The 22874-nt window shown below is 40.9% G+C and overlaps 2 protein-coding genes across 5 annotated transcripts in view; one reads left to right on the top strand and one right to left on the bottom strand.

Annotated features, from left to right (window-relative positions):
• LOC130290950 (oocyte zinc finger protein XlCOF8.4-like) overlaps positions 1-10293 on the bottom strand; it is a 36101-nt gene extending 25808 nt beyond the window's left edge. For 3 of the 4 annotated variants that reach the window (XM_056539215.1, XM_056539214.1, XM_056539213.1), the window contains exons 1-3: positions 9893-10021; positions 5660-5782; positions 564-623 (exon numbers count right to left, since the gene is read on the bottom strand). In XM_056539215.1, coding sequence (XP_056395190.1) covers positions 564-623; positions 5660-5782; positions 9893-9991 — 282 coding nt within the window. In that variant the 5' untranslated portion in view covers positions 9992-10021. Of the gene's footprint in view, positions 1-563; positions 624-5659; positions 5783-9892; positions 10022-10153 lie in introns of those variants that run through there. The other variant, XM_056539216.1, reaches the window with a different exon arrangement.
• The window catches only part of LOC130290949 (WD repeat-containing protein 62-like), a 67079-nt gene continuing 54284 nt past the window's right edge, over positions 10080-22874 (top strand). The window contains exons 1-8 of the mRNA XM_056539212.1: positions 10080-10651; positions 13808-13899; positions 16177-16239; positions 19028-19085; positions 19159-19329; positions 20143-20280; positions 22332-22514; positions 22632-22792. Coding sequence (XP_056395187.1) covers positions 10490-10651; positions 13808-13899; positions 16177-16239; positions 19028-19085; positions 19159-19329; positions 20143-20280; positions 22332-22514; positions 22632-22792 — 1028 coding nt within the window. The 5' untranslated portion in view covers positions 10080-10489. The remainder of the gene's footprint in view (positions 10652-13807; positions 13900-16176; positions 16240-19027; positions 19086-19158; positions 19330-20142; positions 20281-22331; positions 22515-22631; positions 22793-22874) is intronic.

A 22874-nucleotide genomic window follows, 5' to 3' on the forward strand; every position in this document is an offset into this window, starting at 1 on the left:
GTACCCGTCTACACTCATTTCCATTTTTTTGACGGCAGAAAAAACGGCACATGCAGCATTTTTTCTTCCGTCAAAAAAATATAAAATAAAGACGAAAAGAACAGTAAATTTAACATTGAAGTCTATGGAAAACTGATGAGCCTTTAATGTCATTCGTTTGCATCTTTTTTTTTTTTATCCGTTTTTTTATCCGTTTTTACTTTTGAGCATGCTCAGAACAAAAAAAAAAAATTTTCTGGTTTATTAACTGAACAAAAACGGATCCAAACAGATAACATCCGTTTGCATCCGTTATTATCCGTTTTAAGTGCCTTTTTATTTTTGATGGGAGAAGAACGGGATGGGTCTAGACGCAGTCTTACCCAGTCCTATGTGTTTCCACCCTTTCTGACATACACTACTCCAAATGACCTGCTCCCTCTTTTTACTGACATACATATAGTAGTAGTTTAACATGGAAGTATATTTGTATGTATAGGTGCCGTATACCCAAAACGGAAGATTTTTAATCAAGATTATTTTCAAAAATATAATAAAATGGATTAAACATAACAGATACTTACCGTCCCAGACTGCGGGTGAATGCAGCAGTGAGGAGACTTCTTCTTCACTAGGACATATTTCTACAGGACAGAATAGTACAGAGGATTCTGTTACTTTAGTAGTAATGATGGTGGAATTTACCAGAAGAGAAGAATACACAGGATCTAGAATATACAGTGGTCCCTCAAGTTACAATATTAAAGGGGTACTCCGGTGAAAACCTTTTTTCTTTTAAAATCAACTGGTGGCAGAAAGTTAACCATATTTGTAAATTGCTTCTATTAAAAAATTTTAATCCTTCCAGTACTTATTAGCTGCTGAATGCTACAGAGGAAATTCCTTTCTTTTTGGAACACTGATGACATCACGAGCACAGTGCTCTCTGCTGACATCTCTGTCCATTTTAGCAACCATGCATAGCAGATGTATGCTAAGGGCAGCATGGTGGCTCAGTGGTTAGCACTGCTGCCTTGCAGTGCTGGGGACTTGGGTTCAAATCCCACTAAGGACAACAATAAATAAAGCGCTATTATTATTATTATAATAACATCAGCAGAGAGAACTGTGCTCGTGATGTCATCAGAGAGCATTCCAAAAAGAAAAGAATTTCCTCTGTAGTATTCAGCAGCTAATAAGTACAGGAAGGATTAAGATTTTTTAATAGAAGTAATTTACAAATATGCTTAACTTTCTGCCACCAGTTGATTTAAAAGAAAAAAAGGCTTTCACCGGAGTACCCCTTTAATTGGTTCCGGGACGACCATTGTATGTTGAAACCATTGCATGTTGAGACCATAACTCTATGGAAACCTGGTAATTGGTTCTGAAGCCACCAAAATGTCATCCGAAAATAGGAAAAAGTGAGAATTAAAGAAAAATAAGTAGATAATTAATATAGATAAAGCAAATCCTTACATATAAAAGTAATAAAGATCTGCTGGGAGCTGTAATCACTGTCTATGTCAGTGTATCCCAACCAGGGTGCCTCCAGCTGTTGCAAAACTACAATTCCCAGCATGCCCGGACAGCCGTTGGCTGTCCGGGCATGCTGGGAGTTGTAGTTTTGCACCCTGGTTGGGAAACAATGGTTTATGTAGAGGACAGGAGCTTCTTCAGGGTCCTGTACAGTACACATAGTGTCCCAAATGGAGCCGCCCTTACTTGGTGTCCAAAAGGAGCAGTTAACCCTGGCACAGGTAAGGAGTACAGAACATGTAATACCTCCCTGTACTGTAGGGGGCGCTACCAGACACCAGTCAGTGCATACACTTCAGTAATACAGGTGATTTACCAGTAAAATGCCCATTCTGATTGGTCAGTTCCTCCAGTTGTGACACGTCTCACAGATCTGGACTGTCTGTCCATTGTATGTTGAGTCTGGTTTCAAGTTATAATGGTCCAGAAAAGACCATTGTATGTTGAAACTATTGTATGTTGAGGCCATTGTAAGTTGAGGGATCACTTGTACACCGATCACACACTCGTTTCTCCAGGACATCCCACAGATGATCGATCGGATGAGATCTGGGGAATCTGGAGTCATTCATGATCCTTATTTCTAAACAGGTTTATCAGTGTAGTTGGGGCTTTAATTGGCTGAAAGAGGCATCTGCCAATAGGGGGTCCCACTGTGCTGAAGGTGGGGACTTGGTCTGTACAATGATTAGGTAGGTGATACATGCCACAGCCACATGATGTCAGGACCAAGGGTATCTAGCGTAACATTGCCCATCACATTGCCCCGCCATATTGTCTTTTTCTCGTTGAGCATCCAGGTGCCATCTCCAGGTAAGTGACACACGCGCCCAACTGTCCACAATAAAAAACATCATCCATCAGACCAGGCATCTTTTTAACTGCTCCAGGTCTGACGCTCCCGTGCCCATTATAGGCACTTTTGGTGGTGAATAGAGATGAGCGAACTTACAGTAAATTCGATTCGTCACGAACTTCTCGGCTCGGCAGTTGATGACTTATCCTGCATAAATTAGTTCAGCTTTTCAGGTGCTCCCGTGGGCTGGAAAAGGTGGATACAGTCCTAGGAAAGAGTCTCCTAGGACTGTATCCACCTTTTCCAGCCCACGGGAGCACCTGAAAAGCTGAACTAATTTATGCAGGATAAGTCATCAACTGCCGAGCCGAGAAGTTTGTGACGAATCAAATTTACTGTAAGTTCGCTCATCTCTAGTGGTGAACAAGGGTCAGTATGAGCGCTCTGACCGGTCTGTAGATAACAGCAATGTCCTGTTTAACCTCTTAAGGACCCATGACGTATGCATACGTCATGGGTCCCGATCCTACGATATAACGCGGGGTCACATGCTGGGACCCGCCTCTAATAGCGCGCGGCACTGATCGCGGTGCCGCGCGCTATTAACCCTTTAGCCGCGCGCTCAAAGCTGAGCCGCGCGGCTAAAAACGAAAGTAAAAGTGCCCGGCTAGCTCAGGGAGCTGTTCGGGATCGCCGCGGTATAATCGCGGCATCCCGAACAGCTGTAGCACAGGAGGAGGTCTTCTTACCTTCTCCTGTGCTGTCCGATCGCCGAATGAATGCTTCAAGCCTGAGATCCAGGCATGAGCAATCAATTGCCGAAAACCCTGATTAATCCATTCCTATGGAGATGGATCAATCAGTGTAAAAGATCAGTACATGCAATGTTATAGCCCCCCCTATAGGAGCTATAATATGGCATAAGAAAAGTGTAAAAAAATCATTAACCCTTTCAATTATCCCTTCCCCTAATAAAAGTTTAAATCACCCGGCATTTCCAAAAATAAAAAAAACATTATGTAAATAATAATAAAAATAAACATATGTGGTATCGCCGCGTGCGGAAATGTCCGAATTATAAAAATATACCGCTTTTTAAACCGATCGTTCAATGGCGTACGCGCAAAAAAATTCCAAAGTCCAAAATAGCGCATTTTTGATCACTTTTTATACCACAAAAAAGTGAATAAAAAGTGATCAAAAAGTCTGATCAGAACAAAAATGGTACCGCTAAAAACTTCAGATGACGGCGCAAAAAATGAGTCCTCAAAGCGCCCTGAACACAGAAAAATAAAAAAGTTATAGGGGTCAAAAGATGACCATTTTAAACGTATAAATTTTCCTGCATGTATTCATGATTTTTTTCGGAAGTGCGACAAAATCAAACCTATATAAGTAGGGGATCATTTTAACCGTATGGACCTACAGAATAAAGATAAGGTATCATTTTTGACAAAAAATGTACTGCGTAAAAATAGAAGCCCCCAAAACTTACAAAATAGTGTTTTTTCATCAATTTTGTCGCACATTGATTTTTTTTCCCGTTTCACCGTAGATTTTTGGGTAAAATGACTAATGTCAATACAAAGTAGAATTAGTGACGCAAAAATTAAGCAGCAGGCAGGTGCCATTGTCATATTGTAATATTATTCATTTTATTTGTGAGTGGTATTAAAGGGGTACTCCACCCCTGGCATATTATCCCCTATCCAAAGGATAGGGGATAAGATGTCAGATCGCCGGGGTCCCGCTGCTGGGGACCCCGGGGATCGCTGCTGCAGCACCCCGCTATCATTACTGCGCAGAGCGAGTTTGCTCTGTGTGTAATGACGGGCAATACAGGGGCCGGAGCAGTGTGACGTCATGGCTCCGCCCCTCATGACATCACGGCCCGTCCCCTTAATGAAAGTCTATGGCAGGGGGCGTGACGTGACGTCACGCTGCTCCGGCCCCTGTATTGCCCGTCATTACGTGCAGAGCGATCTCGCTCTGTGCAGTAATGATAGCGGGGTGCTGCAGCAGCGATCCCCGGGGTCCCCAGCAGCGGGACCCCGGCGATCTGACATCTTATTCCCTATCTTTTGGATAGGGGATAAGATGCCAGGGGCGGAGTACCCCTTTAATTCCACTCACAAATAAAATGAATAATATTACAATATGACAATGGCGCCTGCCGTGGGAGGTGTGGGATTTATTAGGCATTAGGTGACCAGTCAACTTAAAGGGGTACTCCAGTGGAAAACTATTTTTATTTTATTTTATTTTTTTATTGACTGGTGCCAAAAAGTTCAACAGATTTGTAAATGACTTCTATTTAAAGATCTTAATCCTTCTAGTACTTATCAGCTGCTGTATGCTCATATATTCAAATAATTCAATTAGCAGGAAGTTGTTTTGTTTTTGAATTTCTTTTCTGTCTGACCACAGTGCTCTCTGCTGACACCTCTGTCCATGTCAGGAACTGTCCAGAGCAGGATAGGTTTGCTATGGGGATTTGCTCCTACTCTGGACATTTCCTGACATGGACAGAGGTGTCAGCAGAGAGCACTGTGGTCAGACAGAAAATAACTACACAACTTCCTCTGTATTATACAGCAACTGATAAGTACTGGAAGGATTAAGGATTTTAATAGAAGTCATTTACAAATTTGTTTAACTTTCTGGCACCAGTTGATTTAAAAAAATAAAATAATAATAATAATTTCCACCAGAGTACCCCTTTAAGGATCTGAGGGAGACTGACAATATCCAATGATGATCTCTGGATGAGTCAGAGTGTCTCTAGAATGTCCAGTTTTGTGGGGTGCTCCCTGTATATAGTGGTCAGTGCCTACCAAGAGTGGTCTAAGCAGAGACAACCAATGACATGGACGCCCAATGAGGGGAGGGATAGGAAGCTAGCCCATATAGTCCAATCCCAACTAATAGAGCTGAAACTGCTGGTTATGATAGAATGGAGTCAGATTGAAGGGGTACTCCGGTGGGAAGCTTTTTTTTTTTTTTTTTAATCAACTGGTGCCAGAAAGTTAAACAGATTTGTAAATTACTTCTATTAAAAAATCTTAATCCTTCCAGTACTTATTAGCTGCTGAATACTACAGAGAAAATTATTTTCTTTTTGGAACACAGAGCTCTCTGCTGACATCATGACCACAGTGCTCTCTGCTGACATCTCTGTCTATTTTAAGAACTGTCCAGAGTAGGAGAAAATCCCCATAGAAAACATATGCAGCGGGACCCCGGTGATCTGACATCTTATCCCCTATCCTTTGGATAGGGGATAAGATGTCTAGGGGCGGAGTACCTCTTTAATATAATTGGTGTATATACCCTTTATCCCCTCACCTCTCCTGTCAGCAGGTAGATGATCTCCAGGGCGTGATTGAGGATCTTCTCAGAGATCTTCTCTTTGGAGACGGCCATGTTCTTCACAGAGGATGCAATGTGATCCAGCATTGTCACTAAGAACTGCGGAAAGAGAAGATATGGAGACCATGTGGTAGAACATCTGCTGTATATATATATATATATATATATATATATATATATATATATATATATATATGACTATATGGATCACATGGTATACATCAGTGGTCTTCAACCTGCAGACCTCCAGGTGTTGCAAAACTACAACTCCCAGCATGCTCGGACAGCCAACGGTTGCAGTACGGTTTTTAAACCGGAGTCAAAACCGTGGTTGACCACAATTTTGTCTCCGGTTTAAAAAACGTACTGCAACCGCATACGTTTTTTTTTTTTTTTTAACATGGACGTCAATGGGAAACGCACATGTATACGGTTCCATACGGGAAAAACTTATACATTTTTACTTTGCACACGCGCATTTGAATCCTAAAGTCCCCACCCAAGACCCCTCCCATTAAAAATGGACAAAATTTTCAAAAAACGTATGAGTTTTTTTCTATAAAAAACTGACGGAACTGTATGCACTTTTAAAAACAGTATACTGTTTACAAACGCATACGGTTTACTTTTTTCCATACTGTTCCATCCGTTTTTTTGCCATACGGTTTTCTTTAGAAAAACGGATTGAAAACAGTATGGCAATAACGTGATGTGAACCCAGCCTTTACTCTGATACAGTCGGGCTCAGCAAACTGGACCGGGGGGGCGGCATGAAGCAGGTAAGGAGCCCTCCGACAGGCATGTGAATGGATCAGACGCCTGCATATATGTTGTGAGGGTGCAGATTGGGGAGCAGACACGTCATTCGCACTTTATACCCGATGGGTCACAGTTCAACGGCCATGACTAATACTGTACATAACCGATCCAGCCGATGTCCACCATTAACCCTTTAGATGATGTAATTAAGTTGATTGTGGCATTTAAAAGCAGCAATATTCTTTGCCGGTCTATTCAGGGAGCAAAAACGCAGGGTCCCGATCAGGTGATATGATGGCTGGAGGGTCCCTACCTTCCTCTGCGCTGTTCTATCAGTGCTCTTAGGCTGCATTCACACCACGTTTTTGCAATACAGTTCCTGTATCAGGTTTTTGATGAAAAACTGATTCTTCAAAACCGGACTAAAACTGTATCAAAACGTGTGTACAAATTTTAATCCGTATACGATTTGATAAATGATGTTCGGTTGCATCCGTTTAAAAAAAAAAAAAAAAAAAAAAAACACGGACACAACATGATGCATCGTTTGGCATACGGTTTTCAATGGAGAGTCAATGCATACGGTTTCGTACGGTTTTCGAATTGAAAACGTATATATGGGAACTGTATTGCAAAAACGTTGCGTGAACCCAGCCTAAGAAGATTTATCAAAACCTGTGTAGAGGAAAAGTTGATCAGTTGCCCATAGCAACCAGATCACTTCTTTCATTTTTAAAGAGGCCTGTCAAAAATGAAAGAAGCGATCTGATTGGTTGCTATGGGCAAATGCACCACTCTTCATCTGCACAGGTTTTGATAAAACTCCCCTTAATATGTTCAGGCACCCTTGAAGTGGCAAAAACACTGATCAATGCTATGCTGTAGCACAGCACTGTTTAGTGTTTGGAATAAGTAAAAAAAAAAAAAAATTGCATGTAAAAGTCCCTTTTTGAGGACAGAAAAGAATGAAAAAGTCAGAAAAATTTGAATAAGCCCCTTCCTAATAAGTTTTAATCACCTTTTCCCATTTTTCAAATAAAATAATCTAACTATGCACTGATCAATGCTACGTCATGACAGTCTCCTATTGTTCACAGTATCACAGTATCATAAATCACATGTAAAAAAAGTCTCCTATGGGTGAGGACCAAAAAATAGTGGATAAAAAAAAAATAATAATAATTTATAAATAAAATTAAAAAAAAAAAAACCTTCCCTAATAAAAGTTTGAATCACCTGTTTTAAATTATTATAATTTTTTAAATAAAATAATGTGAACAAAAGTAAATACATTTATGTGGTATTTCCGTGCGCGTTTATGTCCGAACTATTAAAACAATGATAATTAAACCACACGGTGTAAACAAATACAATACCAAAGTCCAGAATTGCGTATTTTCACATCATGTATCAGGAAAAAAAAAATTATAATACGTGATCGAAAAGTCCCATCAAAACAAATAGGGTATCAATAACAACTACAGGTCAAAGCACAAAAAATGTGCCTCATAAATCCCTGTTAGAGATGAGCGAACTTACAGTAAATTCGATTCGTCACGAACTTCTCGGCTCGGCAGTTGATGACTTATCCTGCATAAATTAGTTCAGCCTTCAGGTGCTCCGATGGGCTGGAAAAGGTGGATACAGTCCTAGGAAAGAGTCTCCTAGGACTGTATCCACCTTTTCCAGCCCACGGGAGCACCTGAAGGCTGAACTAATTTATGCAGGATAAGTCATCAACTGTCGAGCCGAGAAGTTTGTGACGAATCGAATTTACTGTAAGTTCGCTCATCTCTAATCCCTGTATACTGGAAAAAAATATATATAAATATGGAGGTCAGAAGATGACAGTAATAACCACAATTATATTAGTAAACAGTAGGGATGCAAGAAAAAAAAATTATCGATTTGCGCAACTATCACGATTTTTCATTTGGCGATACTGAATCGATTCAAAATATTTTTGAATCGATCTTTTTTAGCGATGTGGAATTTGTATCTCCTGACGCCCGGAACAAAAGGTAAATTTTTCCGGCTCGAGGAAGCAGGGCCGGATCTGACGCGGCGTCGCTCTGGGTGTATGGAGCGGGTTCCCAATTCCTGCCCGCTCCATACTCTGCAGCCCCCGGCTGTTTTCAGTAGCCGGGGGCCGCCGCTAATAGCCAGCATGCGGCTGGCTAAATGGATCTGTGAATGCTCCCTGGTTGGCTAGTGGGGTGGATCGCCCCCCCCCCCGCAGCGCGATCCACTGTGGAGGTCCCGTGGCTCTGTCATTGATAGAGCCTGGCTTGACTAGGCTCTATCAATGGATCACAGATCAATGGAGTTCAATAGAACATCATTAGATTTCTCCTAAAAGTCTAATAAAGTGTATAAAAAAATAAATAAATAAAGTTTTAATGAAAGTGTAAAAGACATTGTTTTTGAGACAGAATCGGGATATATCAGCATACGTATATCGCAATACATATCGTATCGCCAAATTCTTGCCAATTCACACCCCTAGTAAACAGTGATCATTTTTTAGGCTGCGCTCACATAGACGGACTTAAAGGGTAGCTCCCACCATCATTTTTTATTCTTTTCTGTCCCTGCCTATTACCCTTCTATCCCTAACACCCTCCCTGCCTTTTTTTTTTTTTTTTTTTTTTTTTTTTACTATTTTAAAAATGGCATTTAGTCTGCCTGGTAGTGTGCTCACTACCAGGAAGACTTCCCCAGCAGGCACCACGTCACTGATGCCTGCTGGGGGACAACTTCCGCCCTTAGTTCTCCTAACAGGGTGCCTCCAGCTGTTTCCCCACTACAACTCCCAGCATGCCCTGACATCTACTGGCTGTCAGGGCATGCTGGAAGTTGTAGTGGGGAAACAAGTGAAGGCAAACCGTGATGGCCGCGCAGCCCGCAGACGTATGTACAGACGGTACATACGGATGTAAACAGATTGTAAAAAAAAATCCCATCGACATGAATGTCCATCATTAAATACAACATCTTGAAGACGCCGAAAAATTAAAACGGCGCCTTAATAAACGATAACTTTTTATTTTTTTCACATTCTCATTTGTTTTGTTGCTGGGAACACTGTTGCCATGGAAACAAGATTATTTGCGCATCTGAGGTCAAAACAAGAGGGGGAAGGAGATATATATATATAAAATTTATTTTAAAAAAGGTAAAAATACAAAACGTTCTCCATGATTTAAATAGAGAAATATAGATAAGGACAAAACTACAGTATTTTTTTGCCAACCAGGGTGCCTGCAGCTGTTGCAAAACTACAACTCCCAGCATGCCCGGACAGCCAAAGGCTGTCCGGGCATACTGGGAGTTGTAGTTTCGCAACAGCTGGAGGCACCTTGGTAGGGAAACACTGCACTACAAGGACCAGCGCTTTACTAAGCTACAAAATGGCTACTGCGCCCGACAGCCAATCAGCGATCAGCTTACATCGGTGACGTGTATCCTACGGCCTAAAAGCAGGTCCCTGATTGGCTGCCGCCGCGCGAGCTTCAACCCGCAGCTGAAGACACTGAACCCGCGCGCCATAAAAGACGACAGCCGAGGATAGTTGCGAGAGAAGGGTTTTGGCAACGAGCACGCTGGGTCTTGTAGTCCTCCTCAGCCCGTGTTCGGCGGGATACGAGGGACGTAGCGCTCGGTATTGGACTCGCACTGACACCACACACACAAATAAAGCGGAGTCCTCACCTTCCTTAGAAACGGGGCTCCACTACGATTGGTCACTTCCGTGTCACGTGACCGTGCACGCAACGAGTGGTAGTCAAAAGTGACTGACGGGGGAGTTTAGGCCTGGGCCAATGGAATCTGAGATCGCTTCTGCCCAATCAGTGCTTAATGATCCACCCTATAACCACGCCCCCTCTCTGCTTTGTCCAATCCCCACGGAGGACAGCGCGATATTTTCCTTATGAGTGACAGCCGGCCACGCCCCTTCTCGTAATCGAAGAACTCTGATGGGTAGAGGCAGCGTGATAACCCCGCCCCGTGTGTGGTTTCTCTGTCCAATCACAGAGCTGGCAGTTGATGTCGGGATTAGCGGCACTTTTGAACGGGGGGATGTCGGAGGGGAGTAACGCATGTCAGCGTCCACAGTCCGGTCTCCTGCCCTCCAGCCCGCAACCGGAGCGCCGCCGGTCATCCCGAGGAGTCATGGGAACGGCCTGCAACGGCAAAGGGAACCGACAGGTCAGCGGGAGATTGACGATTTATAGTGTGAACAGTGTGTGAACTGCGACGACTGGTTCATGTGTAATACTGCCCCCTGTAGACAACAGTAACTGCTACAATACTGCCCCCTATACTCAAGAATACATATACTATAATACTGCCCCCTATAGACTGCTATAATACTGCCTCTATACTCAAGAATAGAACTACTATAATACTGCTCCTATATACAAGAATAGAACTACTATAATACTCCTCCTATATACAAGAATAGAACTACTATAATACTCCTCCTATATACAAGAATAGAACTACTATAATACTGCTCCTATATACAAGAATAGAACTACTATAATACTGCCCCCCTATATACAAGAATAGAACTACTATAATACTGCTCCTATGTACAAGAATAGAACTACTATAATACTATTCCTATATACAAGAATAGAACTACTATAATACTGCTCCTATATACAAGAATAGAACTACTATAATACTGCTCCTATGTACAAGAATAGAACTACTATAATACTGCTCCTATATACAAGAATAGAACTACTATAATACTGCTCCTATGTACAAGAATAGAACTACTATAATACTGCTCCTATGTACAAGAATAGAACTACTATAATACTGCCCCCCTATATACAAGAATAGAACTACTATAATACTGCTCCTATGTACAAGAATAGAACTACTATAATACTATTCCTATATACAAGAATAGAACTACTATAATACTGCTCCTATATACAAGAATAGAACTACTATAATACTGCTCCTATGTACAAGAATAGAACTACTATAATACTGCTCCTATATACAAGAATTGAACTACTATAATACTGCTCCTATGTACAAGAATAGAACTACTATAATACTGCTCCTATATACAAGAATAGAACTACTATAATACTGCTCCTATATACAAGAATAGAACTACTATAAATCTGCTCCTATATACAAGAATAGAACTACTATAATACTGCTCCTATATACAATAATAGAACTACTATAATACTGCCTCCTATATATACAAGAATATAACTACTATAATACTGCTCCTATATACAAGAATATAACTACTATAATACTGCCTCCTATATACAAGAATATAACTACTATAATACTGCCTCCTATATACAAGAATATAACTACTATAATACTGCCTCCTATATACAAGCATATAACTACTATAATACTGCCTCCTATATACAAGAATATAACTACTATAATACTGCCTCCTATATACAAGAATATAGCTACTATAATACTGCCTCCTATATACAAGAATATAGCTACTATAATACTGCCTCCTATATACAAGAATATAGCTACTATAATACTGCCTCCTATATACAAGAATATAGCTACTATAATACTGCCTCCTATATACAAGAATATAGCTACTATAATACTGCCTCCTATATACAAGAATATAGCTACTATAATACTGCCTCCTATATACAAGAATATAGCTACTATAATACTGCCTCCTATATACAAGAATATAGCTACTATAATACTGCCTCCTATATACAAGAATATAACTACTATAATACTGCCTTCTATATACAAGAATATAACTACTATAATACTGCCTCCTATATACAAGAATATAACTACTATAATACTGCCTCCTATATACAAGAATATAACTACTATAATACTGCCTCCTATATACAAGAATATAACTACTATAATACTGTCTCCTATATACAAGAATATAACTACTATAATACTGTCTCCTATATACAAGAATATAACCACTATAATACTGTCTCCTATATACAAGAATATAACCACTATAATACTGTCTCCTATATACAAGAATATAACCACTATAATACGTCTCCTATATACAAGAATATAACCACTATAATACTCCTCCTATATACAAGAATATAACTACTATAATACTGCCTCCTATATACAAGAATATAACTACTATAATACTGCCTCCTATATACAAGAATATAACTACTATAATACTGTCTCCTATATACAAGAATATAACTACTATAATACTGTCTCCTATATACAAGAATATAACCACTATAATACTCCTCCTATATACAAGAATATAACCACTATAATACTGCCTCCTATATACAAGAATATAACTACTATAATACTGCCTCCTATATACAAGAATATAACTACTATAATACTGCCTCCTATATACAAGAATATAACTACTATAATACTGCCTCCTATATACAAGAATATAACTACTATAATACTGCATACAAAAAAAAGAGGATTGCAGCAGCACACATTGGTCAAAAAAATTGAGGCTCTTAGCGCACTTTTTGATCAAAACGTGTCCCCCATCCACCAGTCAGAGGCTATATGCCCAGCAGAGGTGAGTGGATAGTTGAGTGTTAGGCTCAGAATTTGTGCTAGGTTCCCATCCTAAATGAGGCCACCTCCCCGTGGTGGATGGGGGACACGTTTTGATCAAAAAGTGCGCTAAGAGCCTCAATTTTTTTGACCAATGTGTGCTGCTACAATCCTCTTTTTTTTTTTTTTTTTTGTATACTCTGATGCCATGGCAGTGTGCACCTGTGTATTAGGCTGTTGTGACGGCTATCTTTCTTTTTTCTTACTATAATACTGCCTCCTATATACAAGAATATAACTACTATAATACTGCTTCCTATATACAAGAATATAACCACTATAATACTGCTCCTATGTACAAGAATATAACTACTATAATACTGCTCCTATATACAAGAATATAACTACTATAATACTGCTTCCTATATACAAGAATATAACTACTATAATACTGCCTCCTATATACAGGAATATAACTACTATAATACTGCTCCTATATACAAGAATATAACTACTATAATACTGCTCCTATATACAAGAATATAACTACTATAATACTGCTCCTATATACAAGAATAGATCTACTATAATGCTGCCTCCTATATACAAGAATATAATGACTATAATACTGCTTTTGTATATTGAAGGTTTTGTACAGGTTCTCTGGTATAAAGAGTGATGCAAATGTAATGCAGCGACCAATGAGGTTCCAGCTTTGCAGGATAGAGAATGAAAGCTGTGATTTGTTCGCTGTTGGGAGCTCTTGAATTAGCATTTACTATGACTGTATCACAGGATATTTTATAATGTTATTATCTTTTATAGGTGGATCTGGAGAAGGTGCTGGGGATTACGGTGTCCAGTAGCAGCAGTCTGACGTGTGACCCCAGCACGGGGCTGGTCGCGTACCCTGCAGGGTAAGTGCATTACGCTTTGTGGTTTATGGACGCCCTCCAGCTGACATCCAAAACTCCGTAGATGCTGCTGGGGGACCCTCCCTCTCACCCTATAGCGTCCCCAACAACATGACAGGAGAGCAATGCTTGGTTGCTAAGGCATCCTGAGGCCTTACAGCTCTGGCATACATGTCAGGCTGTTACCGTATACCGTGGTGTACCCATGTCCGATCCATTAAAGGGAATCTGTCACCTCATATTGATGATACAAGCTGCAGAAACTGACAGGGACAATATCGCTTATCTTTGTTAGCGTTCATGGGTTTGCCACAACTTATAAAATTATGATATTTTTTTTATCGTGTCAAAGAGGTGGGGTCGAAATTCCACAGCATTGCTTGCCTCCTAGATCCCCCTCGCCCCCCCTGTTCTGGTTGATTGACGTACAGGATGCCCAGCCAGGTCTCCAAATCCAACACGAAACGGTGACTTTTAAGCCACTTGGCCCCGCCTCCTTGACACTTGAGCTCTAGGAGAAAAATGGCAAACACGTTTCTGGTGGACAAACAAGTGCAGTGTTTCCCAACCAGGGTGCCTCTAGCTGTTGCAAACCTACAGCTCCCAGCATGCCCGGACAGCCTTTGGCTGTCCGGGCATGCTGGGAGTTGTAGTTTTGCAACAGCAGTGTCGTTTCCAAGCGAAAATGACCACTTTTATCAAAACTGTGTAAAATAAATATTCTGTTGCCTATAGCAACGCCATTGTGTAGACTGCTGAGGTAAATTACAAGTGGAACTATGGTTGCTATGGGCAACCGTCTCAAAGTTCTAGTATGGCGATATTATGAGGTAATTGTGATGTCCCAGTGCAGGATATAGTCCTGTACAGTACTTAGGCCCTGTCAGGTTGAGTCCCTCTGTGTCCTAGAGGCCCTCCAGTAGTGTCTCCCCCATAGGAATATACATTATGTATAGTGTTATATGTATTATGTATAAAGGACCTTTGAGTTAGTCACATGATACTGTTGTCACATGTTTTGTTACCCAGAGAGCACCAGCTAACCAGGTGACCTGCAGCTTGACCTATGGGCTCTTTGCTCGGCCCCCCTTTATAAGAGGGGGAGGTACTACAATCTTTCTCTTGTGATTAATTCTCTGCTGAGGTCAAGTCCAGTCCAGACGTCTCAGAACCAGTGTCCAGCACAACTGGAGGCCTCAGGCCTAACCTACAGCCACAAGTCAGTAAGTCAAGTCATCTCTGTCTGCTGTCACTATCTTCAGTCAAGTCTATTGTAGTCAGCGTGGCTGTCCTAAAGTCTGTCAAGTCACTACAAGTCCCAGCAAGCTGCGAGGTCCCCTGTGTTACTGGTCACCTCTCTGGGATCCTGGCCTAGCTGTAAATACTCTACCATCTGTCTACTTCAGTAAAGCTACTGTTAACCCTGACCTGGCCTTGGACTCTTATTTGCCCTGCCTAACTAGGACTAGCGGAGCTACCTGGTTACGTAGGCAAACCACACCCTGGCGTCACGAACATTTAGGGGTTAATACATAATGCCCTGGGTTACAACATCTTCCCCATACTCCTCACATGGCACCCCCCTGGCTCACCACATAATCTTCCCTTTCAAACCTTTTTTCAATGAGCACTGTATGTCATAGTACAGCTATATGGTACCAATCCATACTGCGACAAAATCCGAACAAAGCCTTTAAAGGGGGTATTCCAGGAAAAAACTTTTTTTTTTATATATCAACTGGCCCCAGAAAGTTAAACAGATTTGTAAATTACTTCTATAAAAAAAAAAAATCTTAATCCTTTCAGTACTTATGAGCTGCTGAAGTTGAGTTGTTCTTTTCTGTCTAAGTGCTCTCTGATGACACGTGTCTCGGGAACCACCCAGTTTAGAAGCAAATCCCCATAGCAAACCTCTTCTAAACTGGGCATTTCCCGAGACAGGCAGTGATGTCAGCAGAGAGCACTGTTGCCAGACAGAAAACGACAACTCAACTTCAGCAGCTGATAGTTATTGAAAGGATTAATATATTTTTTTTTTTTAATAGAAGTAATTTACAAATCTGTTTAACTTTCTGGAGCCAGTTGATATAAAAAAAAATGTTTTTTCCTGGATAACCCCTTTAAACCCGCTAAAAATTCTGAAATTATAGAGAAGTGATAATGTCGCCATGGTGACACATGACCTGTCTAAAGTTTGCCCTCTATCCCTGATCTGTTGCATATAAGTCACATGACGGGAAGACGCTTTGCTCTATAGATTTTTCTCCTCTTCTTCCCCAGATGCGTCATCGTTCTCTTGTGTCCCAGAAAGAACAAACAGTCTCACATATTCAATACATCCAGGTGAGTTATGGGGAAAACCTTAATATATTCCTAACCTGATAATATGGTACCGATTTTTTTTATATTCTGGATTATTTAAAATTCATAGAAACGTTAGTATAAACTTGTACAGTGGGCCCTCAAGTTACAATATTAATTGGTTCCGGGGCGACCATTGTATGTTGAAACCATTGTATGTTGAGACCAGAACTCTATGGAAACCTGGGAATTGGTTCTGAAGGCACCAAAATGTCATCCAAAAATAGGAAAAAGTGAGGATTAAAGAAAAAGTCCTTGCATACAAAAGTAAGAAAGATCTGCTGGAAGCTGTAATCACTGTCTGTCAGTGTTTTCCAAGTAGGGAGCCTCCAGCTGTTGCAAAACTACAACTCCCAGCATGCCCGGACAGCGAAAGGCTGTCCGGGCATGCTGGGAGTTGTAGTTTTGTAACAGCTGGGGGCACCCTGCTTGGGAAACACTGGTCTATGTAGGGGACAGGAGCTTCTTCAGGGTCCTGCACATTACACCTGGTGTCCAAAGGAGCAGCTAACCCTGGTACAGGTAACGTGTACAGAACATGTAATACCTCCCTGTACTGTAGGGGGCGCTACCAGACACCAGTCAGTGCATACACTTCAGTAATACAGGTAAAGAGTACAGAACATGTAATACAGTGGTTCCTCAACATACGATGGTAATTCGTTCCAAACGAGCCATCGTTTGTCGAATCCATCGTATGTTGAGGGATCCGTGCAATGTAAAGTATAGGAAGCTGTACTCACCTGTCCCTGTCGCTCCGGACCAGGTCCTCACCGCTCCCGCTGCTGTTCCAGGGGCTCCCGATGCTGTCCCGCTGCTCCGGTGTCTTCTTCTCGATCCTCCGGTGTCTTGCGCATCTTCTGCAGGGTCCGGGCCTCGCTTTCTGGTGACGTTATTAAGCTGCTGCGCCGGCGCGGCGTGCGTAGTGACGTAATAACGACGCCGGAAAGCGAGGCCCGGACCCTGGAGAAGATGCGCAAGACATCGGAGGATCGCGAAGTGGACCCGGAGCAGCGGGAATAGGTAGGTGAACCTGTCCGGGATGCTTAAACTGGTATCAGACAGCAGCTTAAGCATTTTGCGCTGCCGGATAGCAGTTAATGCGATGGCCCCGACATATAAAAGCATCGTATGTCGATGCTGACATCGACATGTGATGGCCTCTGAGAGGCCATCGTATGTCGATCTTATCATATGTCGGGGCCATCGTAGGTCGGGGGGGGGGGGGGGGGGGGGGGGGGGGGGGGTTACTGTACCTCCCTGTACTGTAGGGGGAGCTACCAGACACCAGTCAGTGTATGCACTTCAGTAATACAGGTAAAGAGTACAGAACATGTAATACCTCCCTGTACTGTAGGGGGCGCTACCAGACATCAGTCAGTGCATACACTTCAGTAATACAGGGGTTTTACCAGTGATTGCCCATTCTGATTGGTCGGTTCTTCCAGCCATTGACACGTTTCACAGATCTGGACTGTCCGTAGCATTGTATGTTGAGTCTGGTTTCAACTTACGATGGTCCAGAAAAGACCATTGTATGTTTAGGCCATTGTAAGTTGAGGGATCACTGTATATGGGTGCAGAAGCTTGAAATAATTTTTTGTCCAAAGTTTTTAGATTTTTGATCATATTATATCCTAGAAAGCATGGAATAAAAAGTGGGGAAAAAGTCACATATATTCAAATGTCTGTAGGGAACAGCTCACATGGTGGGGTCGACAATGACTGTATTCACACAGGCAGCAGCGTCACACCAGCGAGTGCTGAAACAGCGAGTGCTATTCACTGCCTATGACCAGACCGCACTTCCTGAGTTTGGTCTCCTGCCAGTCCAGTAGGGGACCAAAGTCTGTGCTGTTGAGCAGACAGAATGTAGTCTGGACCAGGAGGGAGACCCCTAGTGACCAGATTTATAAGGCAATGAAAGTGACATAGAAAAAAAAAAAAAAATAATATATATATATATATATATATATATATATATATATAATATTATTTTTTTTACCTGCTGTATCATATGCAAAAAAAATATTTTAATTCCATTGCACATTTAAGTGGTTAACAACTGCAGCAATTTGCAATCCCATTTACAGACTGCACTTCTGTCTGATTCCGCTGTAAGATTAAATGTGTTTGGCGGAACAATGAAGTCCCGCTACGGAGCAACGTGTGAGCAGAGCAGCAGAATCCCATTGAAATGAATGGCAGGCGGCTGTATCTGTATCCACCCTGAATTGCTACGAAATTCCATAGTGTGAATGAGCCCATTATCTCTTTCCCCCATGACCCACCGTGTCCTTTCTGATGGCACCGGGCCCTGGTCTGCTCTGCATTATGTGCCAACCCTGCAGTAACTAACCACTCAACCAGTCTATGGCTGAGACAAGTCGCTGCTACGGCCAGTTGCTGCAGGGCTGGCAACATCATCGGAAATATTAAGACTCAGAGAAAAGTTTTTTCGCCGGACAACCATGTGACATTTTCCTTATGAAGAGTTTCTTAAAAGGACTTTCCTGCCAACACTTGTACGCTAGAATACGTAGTGTAAAGGAAGGGGAGGAGCATGACACAGGGATTCAAAAGAGACCAGAGAATTTCTGTCGTCCTCCGCCCCCCTTGGTCCCTGATATTGGCGTAGGTGTATCCGTTTTTGCTGGAGTTGATCCCTTGCAGTTTAGTTCTGTATTATCAGACATGATGATGTTACTATCTGTGACGGGCAGGTAAGTCGTCCCGCTGCTAACCATGTATTCTCCCTCTTTCTCCATAGGAAGCAGCTGAGTGCTCTGTCCTTCTCGCCCGATGGGAAGTTTATTGTTAGTGGGGAGGTGAGCGGAGTGTTTCCCAGTATCCCTTTCCTTTCCCTCCTTCTCTGTACTAATAATCTTTTTCCGCTTTCAGAGCGGTCACAAACCAGCGGTCCGAGTCTGGGACGTGGCGGAGAAGGTCCAGGTGTCAGAGATGCTCGGTCACAAATATGGCGTCTCTTGCGTCTGCTTCTCCCCCAACATGAAGTATGTCGTCTCTGTGGGCTATCAGCACGACATGGTGGTCAATGTGTGGGACTGGAAGGTAAAGTTTCTTAATTTTTATTTATTTAAAGGGGTATTCCAGGCCAAAACTTTTTTTTTATATATATCAACTGGCTCCGGAAAGTTAAACAGATTTGTAAATTACTTCTATCAAAAAATCTTAATCCTTCCAATAGTTATTAGCTTCTGAAGTTGAGTTGTCTGTCTAACTGCTCTCTGATGACTCACGTCCCGGGAGCTGTTCAGTTCCTATGGGGATATTCTCCCATCATGCACAGCTCCCGGGACGTGACATCATCATTGAGCAGTGAGACAGAAAACTTCAGAAGCTAATAACTATTGGAAGGATTAAGATTTTTTAATAGAAGTAATTTACAAATCTGTTTAACTTTCCGGAGCCAGTTGATATATATAAAAAAAAGGTTTTGCCTGGAATACCCCTTTTAAGGCGTTTTCCAACCCTATACAGAATTGTTCACCAACCCTGTTGCAAAATGACAACTTTCAGCATGCCCGGACAGCCGAAGGCTGTCCGGGCATGCTAAAAGTTGTCGTTTTGCAACAGGTGGAGGCAAGCAGGTTGGGAAACGCTGTTCTACGGTCTTTTATTTTATTTTATTGATTTTGCACAATTTCAATGTTGCTGATCCACGTCCATACTGACATTGTCACGTAGCACCAACTAACCCCCCCCCCCCCCCCAAAGGCCCCGCCCCTTCCCGCCATCACACGTTGTTTAGCTTGAACCAGCTGGGCGGGAATGGTGCTGATTTAGTAATATAATCATTACAGCTATTTCAGCCCCATTTACGGTACATCCCCAAGATTCTTGATTTTCTCCTTGCTTTCACAGAACAATAACATAGTGGCAAAGAACAAAGTCTCCAGCAAGGTCAGCGCCGTGTCCTTCTCCGAAGACAGCAGCTACTTTGTGACCGCCGGCCATCGCCACGTCAAGTTCTGGTATCTAGAGAGTTCTAAAAAGTCTCAGGTACTGACATATGAGAAAGTAATGTAAACTGCAGGAATGTAAATTTCCCCTCTCTGAATATGGCTGGGTTCACACTATGGAATATCTGAGCAGAATTCTACTTTGAACTTCCGCACAGATGTTCTGATACTGCAAAGTACCATTGCTGTGTGTGTGTGTGTGTGTGTGTGTGTGTGTGTGTGTATATGTATATATGTGTGTGTGTGTATATATATATATATATATATATATATATATATATATATATATATGTGTATATATATAATTTTTTTTTATATAATAAATATTATATATATATTTATATATTATATATATATATATATATATATATATATATATATATATATATATATATATATAATATATATAATATATATAATATATATAATAAATATATATATTTATATATTATATATAATATATATATATATATTTATATATTATATAATATATATAAATATATATATTTATATATTATAAAATATATATATATAAATATATTTATATATTATAAAATATATATATATATATTTATATATTTATATATTATAAAATATATATATATTTATATATTATATAATAGATATAGAGATATATATATATATATATATTATATAATATATATATATATATATATATATATATATATATTTATATATATATTATATAATAAATATATATAATTATATAATATAACTATAGCAAAATAATTGTTGCTTTCTATGTGCGTCAAGTTTTTAATATTTCGTGCAGTTTGCAGCAGTTTAAAAAAAAAAAAAAAAAAAAAATATATATATATATATATATATATATATATATATAGCAAACTGCTGCAAACTGCACAAAAATATTTAAACTTTTACATACATAGAACGCAACAATTTTTTTTTTTGCTTATTAAAGGTCGTAGGTGAAGGATATGTCTAAGAACAGTCCTAAAAGACTTGGGGGCGGGGGGAATTTATCATTTGGTTTTACCCTGTTTTTGTAGTGTTGTTTTGTCTCAGTTGCTGTTTAGAGACTTTTCATTGTGACTTTTGCTTTGGAAGATTTTTCAAAAATTGTGGAGCTATTCCACAGTTTGGTTAACTTTTTGCAGTGGTCATAAATTTACCATGTGTGATTGTGGCATAACTTGTCGCAAAGCCGCCCTCAATATTTCACAAATCTACACCAGATAAAGTTGCAGAAAAAAATGGCGGAGATGGAGCCATACAAAGTGTGATGTACTGAAGTGTATTTTGGGGGGGAAAAAAAAGTGCACTGGCACCATATTTATCACATGCCATGGGACCGGTTAATAAATTTGGCGCCCGTACACATTAAAGGGGTTATCCACCATAGTACATACATGACAGACAGTAATGGACATATTTAGGAAGGATCTGCGCTTGTCTTGGGGCTAAATGGCCATGTTGTGAGATTACCATAACGCTGTGGCTAGCTTTTTGTGAACTGGTATTTCCTGTTTGAGTTTTCTTTTGCCTACAAATCCCATAATTTCATTTTCCTCCCTCCCACACATCAGCCACTCCACCCATTGAAACATAAATGAGCTGCATCCATTCAAAAGACCAGTGGTTTTCAATCAGGGTGCCTCCAGCTGTTGCATTACTTGCAGATTGCTCTCTCCACTCATTGAAGCAGACAAGCTCCCTGTCATCAGCTGACTAGTGAGTCAGGTCTCAGCCGCATTGCAGCCTGGGAAAAATCTGAGACAACAGCCATTTTGTATGCTGTTTAAAAATAAATATTGGGGGTAAAATCCCATAAGAATTGTGAGAAAACCGTCACACACAGGTTCAGACACTATATTATGAACTACACTAACTTCACAGCCCCTGTAGCTTAGTCAAATAAAAAATCCTGGAATACCCCTTTAATTGTTTTGGTGAGCTCTTTGAGCATTGTGTGTTACCCTTGGTTTTATGGGCATGTAATAGAAGTTATATTTTACTTTGAGTCTATTATTCTGTGATTAGATTCAGACCTCTTACTACGTGATTGATAACATTTTCCTAATGTGTCTGGATCTTTGCACGTTCCTCCAGGTAAAGGGGACTGTTCCTCTAGTGGGCCGATCTGGACTTCTGGGCGACCTCCATAACAATATATTTGGCGGAGTAGCATGCGGCAAGGGGAAGAACGCGGGAAGCACGTATTGTGTGTCTTATTCCGGAATCCTATGTCAGTTCAGTGAGAAGAGAGTCCTGGATAAATGGCTGAAACTGAAGGTGAAATGAATAGATAGCATGAGAGGAGAATCATGGGTAATCTCTGCTCCAGATCCCCCATGGCTGCTTTGTTTCATCGGATGTGTCTTTTTCTCATCTTGTCTCCTTTACCTTCAGGTATCTTCATCTACCTGTCTGTGTGTCACAGAGGAGTTCGTGTTCTGTGGCTGTGAGGAAGGAGTCGTGAGGATATTCAGCGCCCACAACCTCCAATACGTGACCGATCTACCCAAACCTCACAGCCTGGGCGTGGATGTGGCTCTGGGCCTGGATGCCAGGTAAGTTAGTTGGTCTTTATTGGTTTTGTAATAGCCTGTGGGAGTTGGATGTAGGGAGTGTAGCTGTGCGGTGTCTATTCGT

The sequence above is a fragment of the Hyla sarda genome, chromosome 9 (assembly GCF_029499605.1).
Source record: "Hyla sarda isolate aHylSar1 chromosome 9, aHylSar1.hap1, whole genome shotgun sequence".
Classification (NCBI taxonomy): domain Eukaryota; kingdom Metazoa; phylum Chordata; class Amphibia; order Anura; family Hylidae; genus Hyla; species Hyla sarda.